The sequence below is a fragment of the Myotis davidii genome, unplaced genomic scaffold (genome assembly GCF_000327345.1).
Source record: "Myotis davidii unplaced genomic scaffold, ASM32734v1 scaffold1059, whole genome shotgun sequence".
Classification (NCBI taxonomy): domain Eukaryota; kingdom Metazoa; phylum Chordata; class Mammalia; order Chiroptera; family Vespertilionidae; genus Myotis; species Myotis davidii.
The window spans coordinates 612,911-619,922 of NW_006290038.1; the positions used below are offsets into that span (position 1 = coordinate 612,911).

Consider the following 7,012-nt stretch of genomic DNA (forward strand, 5'->3'; position numbering starts at 1 on the left):
GTGTAAGCAGTGTAAGATTATAGCACTGTACAGATGAAACTGATATACTATTGTATGCCAACTATAATTTTTTTTAAATGGGAAAAATTATATAATGGATTCTTGCTTGTAAGTCAGATCATCTAAGTCCTAGTATTGACTGCAGTTTTTTAAATTATACAACTGATACTAAATTTGGAAGCTACAGAAAATTGTGACGAGGAAAATAAAATTGTATGCCCTCTCTAGTGTTAGCAGTCGGTGCGGTTCTTCTCGGTGTTTTCTTGTGTACGTGTTATGTGCCCAGGCATGTTATTTGAACTTCTCTGTGGAATTACACAGACACTGAGAACAAATGTGCAGCCCAGTGGGTTCCTCAGAATCCCTTTGTCCACCGTTTAGGTCAAGAAACAGGTTTGCGGTCGCTCACAAGTCCCAAGTCTCCGTCCAGCCTCTTCCTCTTTCCCAAAGTAACCACTGCCCTGACTGCGTGCTAATTACTTCCTCGGTTCATTGCCATTAACAACCCAAGTGTGCATCCTTAGACACTATGGCTTAGAGTTCTTCTAAAAAGCAGGCCCTTTAAAATCTGTCTGACTCTAAAAAGTCTGTTTCTACCTCCTACCCCTCCCTGTGTTTTTGTTAAACAGCTTGGGCTGTTGGCTCAGCGCAGTTGCCCACGTCTGAACTTTGCAGGTTGTGTTATGTGGGGTAGTTTAGCACAGTTCTCTATTTATTTCTTGTAAATTGGTGGTTGTATCTAGAGGGTTTGAATTTTCAAGTAATTTTTGGCGGGACTGTAAATGGCACGGTGCTCTTTTCCAGGGAGGCACCTGGTCACCTGTCAGTTCCCATTGTCTAGATTTTGTTAGGGGGTGTTCTCATTCTGTCATCTGTTCTTCCCATGGTTAACCAAACAACAGGGAAATGCTTGATTCTCTCTCTCGTTTTCATAATGTGGCAATGCCCTGTCATTCTCCAAAGGGATCATGCCTTCTTTGGAACTTAAAAGTATCATTATGAACGAGTGGGTTTCACTATATCTGACGTGTATTTGCAGTCTTCTCATCGGAGCTGTGTCCTGGCTGCGGGACGGAGCCTCTGCGGGTGGGCTCTGCGGACCTCATTACCATGTTCTGACACGTCCTTGCTGTGACAGGCTGTTCCCCGCCACCTCTTACATGTCCTGCCCAGACCTGGAAGTAGCCATTTCTCCAGGAAGCCTGGTTTCTTTTAGTAGGAAGTGGGACTTTAAAATCACAGCCTGGGTGTTACATATAGTCATTGGTACTGGATGGCGTTGTGTCTAGGCCTTTTAAGGGGCCAGACGCAGGACAACCAATAATGTCTTCTGTTTTACGTCTCTATCTCCTTTCTTCTGTGTCAGCAGTTGTGGCTCTAAGCACAGAGGGGATGCAGAATTAGAATGTTTCTTACCCACTCATTTGCTTTGTGTACGAATGGAATCGCTAAAACAGCCTCAGCACAAGGACAGCCATTATCTCGGAGCGGTGGCTGAAAGCGCTCTGTGTGCTGGGCTCTCCCGTCCTTCCCCCATTTGAGTAGCACTTGTATCTGCACCAGCAGGTCACATGGCTGCTGCGTCCTGTCCTCTCTGCTCTGACACTGGCCTCTGGTACTTCTTGGCTCTGTTGGGTTAGTCTTTTCTCTGGTTCGCAAGGTCAGCTGGTGCTTTTCTGTGCTGCCTTCCACGAAGGTGCCAGCGGCGGGAAGGTTGTCCCTTGCCTCTGTATTTTGGCGTTCATCGAGGTGACCTAGCTTTGTTGTAGAAGTTGTCCATCAAGTTGCTCTATATTGTTGTCATTGCTACCAAGTTGCTCAAATTCAGAAACCACCTCACTACTACCCTTTTTAATTGTATTATTCAATGTTTAGCTTTCCTTTCACTTAATGTTATAAAGTGTGGATCACTTTCTCATGTATTTATTAACCTAAACAAAAACATTTTAAGTTGAAATATATTGTGCCCAAATTTGTATCATGATTTATCGAACCATTTGATTATAAATGGCATCTCCGTTTCACATAGAGGAAGGATTCAGTGGTCACTCTCAGGGGATCAGTGCTGCGATGCACTAGTTTTGTCGTCAGTGTTTGCATTTCCAGGAGACTGATGGTGCTCTGTGTTTCAGCATGCTGCACGAGGACCCGGGCCGGAGGGCGCCCGCCGACGTGGCTCTGTGCAGCCCCTTCTTCAGCATTCCTTTTGGTACGTTGTGCATGGCTCTGTTCCTTTCTGGGTTGTTGGGACTAATGTATTTTTCCAAGCTCCCCTGCCTGGTGTTCATCCATTTATTTGGGGAGCTTACATCTGACAATGTCCTAACAAACCCCACAGCCCCTCACATCGAAGACCTGGTGATGCTCCCCACCCCGGTGCTGAGGCTGCTCAATGTGCTGGACGGTGACTACCTCGAGAGCGAGGAGGGGTACGAAGGTCAGTGCTACCTTAGCTGGCTGTTCACGTCTTTCTTAACAGGTCTGCCGGGGACCTCTCGCCCCAAGATTCTCGGCGCTTCCTCGTCTATACAGTGAGGATGTTGAATTCTGTGATCGCTAAAATGCTCTCACTTTTTGATTCCTGCTATAGAGTGTGTCCCCCAGAGTTCCTGTGGCAAAGCCCTCGTCCGCAGTGTGATAGTATTTGGAATTGGAGCCAGTTCTGGTAAATCTGAGGCAGGTGACATGCAGAGGGCAGAGCTGCACCTGAGCCTGTCAGGACTTGGCTGAGGCTGGGGGTGAGGAACAGCCAGAGACCTAGCTGAGGGCAGGCGTGGTGTGTTAGAGAGCGGCTGGTTGTTTGATGTGACTGCACCATAGGATATTTATTGGGGAGCAGTCAGTTTGCTGTGTTGAAGGACTTGAATTTGATCCCAGAGGTCGCAGCCTTGGAACATAAACTTGCACAGAGCTCTGGGTTAGGCCCAGAGCACTCCCTGTTCATTGTTGAACGAGGCAGGAGCCATTACAGGTGTCAAGGAGGAGGGACTCAGACTTACGCTTCCCTACAAGCATTCTGGAAGCACAGTGGTGAGTGGGCTACCCAGAGCCAGACTCAAAATGTCATTTTCTTTGTGGAGAGTCAAACCATTGCAGGCAGGGCTACCTTACCACCCTGTTTCCTGGAAAGTGTAAATCATTTGACAACGCTGGGCTTTGCATAGTTTTCTGACAAATGAAACAAAGATAATTTATTTGAACCTGTGACAGTTGTTACTACCTGTAGCCTCGACTTCTCAGGATGTCTCATCTGAAAGGACGGCCGAGCCCTCAGCTTTGCTTTAGTCAGGCCCTTAGGGTGCAGTGGTTCTGCCTCCTGGTAATTTTCATCTTTACAAAACTCCGGCGTGGCTCTCTTGGGTAAACCTCAGGTAGACAACACCTGCTCTTTGCTATTTCACTATGCAACCCTTTCTTTATGCTCCTGAGTGCACCGAGTCTTTTAAATGTTTGAATGTAGACACTGAGTCTTAGTGTTTAAGAGTCTGTCATGAATGCCTTTGTTTTGATTAGAAGGTCTTCGTTAGATGACGTGAAATGAGGTTTAGGTGAGTTTGCTTAGTTATCTTGTGTGGGAATAGTCTTGTCGTCTTGGTGGGGTTGGGTAAGGAAGTGAGATTCAGATCTTCCTGTTTAGACCAAAATAAATTCTCAATCAAGTGAAGATTAAAATATTAAAAAACAAAAAATAAGACAAAATAAGGGAAGGAATAGAACAGGGCTGGAAGGAAAAGGAGGGAGGGAAGGAAGACAGGTGGGAATAAAAGAAAAAAAATTAACTTAAAAGTCATGGGAGATTTTTAAAAATAATATTCCTGGAGCAGGAAAGGTCTCTTACAAGTTGATCACAAAACTCAGAAACAGTAAAATGGTAATGCAACAAATTTTACCCTGAGAAAGATTAAGACAAGTAACAATCTAAGAAAAATCAGACAGAGCTCTTATCAGAGACAGAGGCCCTGTTAACCCACCCGGGAGGCAGTGGGCGAAGGACACAGACGGTCCCCAGGAAAGGGTGTGCCAGAGTATCTCCCGTGGATTTTGTTCTCGTTTATTGAAATGCTCATTAGAACCTCACTGATGTCCGTGACACGGCGTGTTCACAGTGGGAACATCCTTGACCCTCTGTGGGGTCAGTATGGAGGTCACTGCAGAGAGTTCACGTCAGTAGGACTATGAAATGTGATGCTAATAGAATCAGTTCAGACCACGTGACCTGGCAGTTCCATTTCTAGGAAGGCAACTTAGAAATACGCAAATGAAATGAGACCTGTGCCGGCTTATGTACTATAGATTGTTTAAATGTTGTTTGAATGTAGATATTAATCTGCTTTTGAACAGTAGGAGGCATAGAGACTTGATCAACCATTCAGAGGGTGAAATATCACACAGCCACAAAAACAAACAAGAAATTCATATAAGGATTTGGAAAGATCTTAAAGATTCAGTGTTAAGAAAGGGCAAGACTGGAATTTTTTACTTAAAAACATCGTATTTGCTTGTAGGAGCTTATGTTTATGGAAGAGATGATCATGCTTGTTGACTTCAGGGAGGGGCCGAAATGGAAGCTGGGAAGGAGGAGGAGGACTGCTACTTTCAGATTTTGGATTTTGAATCATTCAGATGTATTAGCTATTCAAAGTGTTAAAATACAAAAAGAAAACTTTTAAATGTATGAATTTATATTACACTTAAGCTTAATTTTCAAAGCTATAGAGAGTGATCTCATGACTTAAATATGGATTCCTGAGTTCTTTGATGATGTACATTTTTTGAATAATGGATCTTGTTGTTCATGGCATTGAGTGGGCTGTGTTTGGACACACAGATGCTGTGGAAGACGTGCGGGAGGAGTGCCAGAAGTATGGGCCGGTGGTGTCGCTGCTGGTTCCCAAGGAGAGCCCTGGCCGGGGACAGGTGAGAGGCTCTCCTCACTCACCAGGGCGAGGCGACTGCAGTTCGCTCCATGGGGTGTCAGTTCTGCAGAAAATGTGGACAAAAACGTTGCTAGAGGTTATGAAGTTTTCATTATGGAGGCTTTGTTTTCTGTATTTTCCCCTTTTCCCCAAAGTTCTATAATATGCGTACATTTATCAGTATTTGTTTTTTTAAAAGTATTAATCTTCTTTTGAGCCATTGTAAATGGTGACACGAACAGAATCATGTGCAACTCTGACTCAGGTTCAGTACAAAAATATTTTGGCCCGATTTTGTTTTAATTGAGTAGAATTAGAACACCATTTAGGTTATGTTCTGATTCTAACAGAAATTAACAGCCATCTGAGTTCCAGTCTCAGTGTGACTAGCTTTGTGGCCCTTCTTAGTTCTTTTTTTATCTATAAAATGTATGGGCTAAACCTGGGATCACAGAGTTTTCTTTAGAAACTGTGATTTTAAATTAAATTACATGGCAAAGAAGATAGGAGAAGTCTTCCTTCTGTCTGTAGTATTTTTATTTTCTGGAAAACTGAATATTGTTTTACCATCTCAGTTTCACAGCCTGCACACCTTTGAAACATGCTCTGGGAAGTTCCTGCTGGGCCTGTCTAGTGCACGGGGCCTGTCTAGTGTACGGGGGCTGTCTAGTGCACGGGGCCTGTCTAGTGCACCGGGGCTGTCTAGTGCACCGGGGCTGTCTAGTGCACCAGGGCTGTCTAGTGCACGGGGCCTGTCTAGTGCACAGGGCTGTCTAGTGTACGGGGCCTGTCTAGTGCACCGGGGCTGTCTAGTGCACGGGGCCTGTCTAGTGCACGGGGGCTGTCTAGTGCATGGGTGCTGTCTAGTGGACGGGGGGCTGTCTAGTGCACTGGGGCTGTCTAGTGCACCGGGGCTGTCTAGTGCACGGGGCCTGTCTAGTGCACGGGGGCTGTCTAGTGCATGGGTGCTGTCTAGTGGACGGGGGGCTGTCTAGTGCACTGGGGCTGTCTAGTGCACCGGGGCTGTCTAGTGCACGGGGCCTGTCTAGTGCACGGGGGCTGTCTAGTGCATGGGTGCTGTCTAGTGGACGGGGGGCTGTCTAGTGCACTGGGGCTGTCTAGTGCACCGGGGCTGTCTAGTGCACGGGGCCTGTCTAGTGCACGGGGGCTGTCTAGTGCATGGGTGCTGTCTAGTGGACGGGGGGCTGTCTAGTGCACTGGGGCTGTCTAGTGCACCGGGGCTGTCTAGTGCACGGGGCCTGTCTAGTGCACGGGGGCTGTCTAGTGCATGGGTGCTGTCTAGTGGACGGGGGGCTGTCTAGTGCACTGGGGCTGTCTAGTGCACCGGGGCTGTCTAGTGCACGGGGCCTGTCTAGTGCACGGGGGCTGTCTAGTGCATGGGTGCTGTCTAGTGGACGGGGGGCTGTCTAGTGCACTGGGGCTGTCTAGTGCACCGGGGCTGTCTAGTGCACGGGGCCTGTCTAGTGCACGGGGGCTGTCTAGTGCATGGGTGCTGTCTAGTGGACGGGGGGCTGTCTAGTGCACTGGGGCTGTCTAGTGCACCGGGGCTGTCTAGTGCACGGGGCCTGTCTAGTGCACGGGGGCTGTCTAGTGCATGGGTGCTGTCTAGTGGACGGGGGGCTGTCTAGTGCACTGGGGCTGTCTAGTGCACCGGGGCTGTCTAGTGCACGGGGCCTGTCTAGTGCACGGGGGCTGTCTAGTGCATGGGTGCTGTCTAGTGGACGGGGGGCTGTCTAGTGCACTGGGGCTGTCTAGTGCACCGGGGCTGTCTAGTGCACGGGGCCTGTCTAGTGCACGGGGGCTGTCTAGTGCATGGGTGCTGTCTAGTGGACGGGGGGCTGTCTAGTGCACTGGGGCTGTCTAGTGCACCGGGGCTGTCTAGTGCACGGGGCCTGTCTAGTGCACGGGGGCTGTCTAGTGCACGGGGCCTGTCTAGTGCACGGGGGCTGTCTAGTGCACCGGGGCTGTCTAGTGCACCAGGGCTGTCTAGTGTACGGGGAGCTGTCTAGTGCACAGGGCTGTCTAGTGCACCGGGGCTGTCTAGTGCTCTGGGGCTGTCTAGTGTACGGGGGGCT

General features: G+C 48.3%; 1 protein-coding gene across 1 annotated transcript in view; it reads left to right on the top strand.

Moving 5' to 3' along the window:
- Positions 1-7,012, top strand: part of UHMK1 (U2AF homology motif (UHM) kinase 1) — a gene marked incomplete at its 5' end in the record, with an annotated part of 22,731 nt that overhangs the window by 6,774 nt on the left and 8,945 nt on the right. Inside the window, 3 exons of the mRNA XM_015563551.1 lie at positions 2,133-2,209; positions 2,339-2,437; positions 4,829-4,917. Coding sequence (XP_015419037.1) covers positions 2,133-2,209; positions 2,339-2,437; positions 4,829-4,917 — 265 coding nt within the window. The remainder of the gene's footprint in view (positions 1-2,132; positions 2,210-2,338; positions 2,438-4,828; positions 4,918-7,012) is intronic.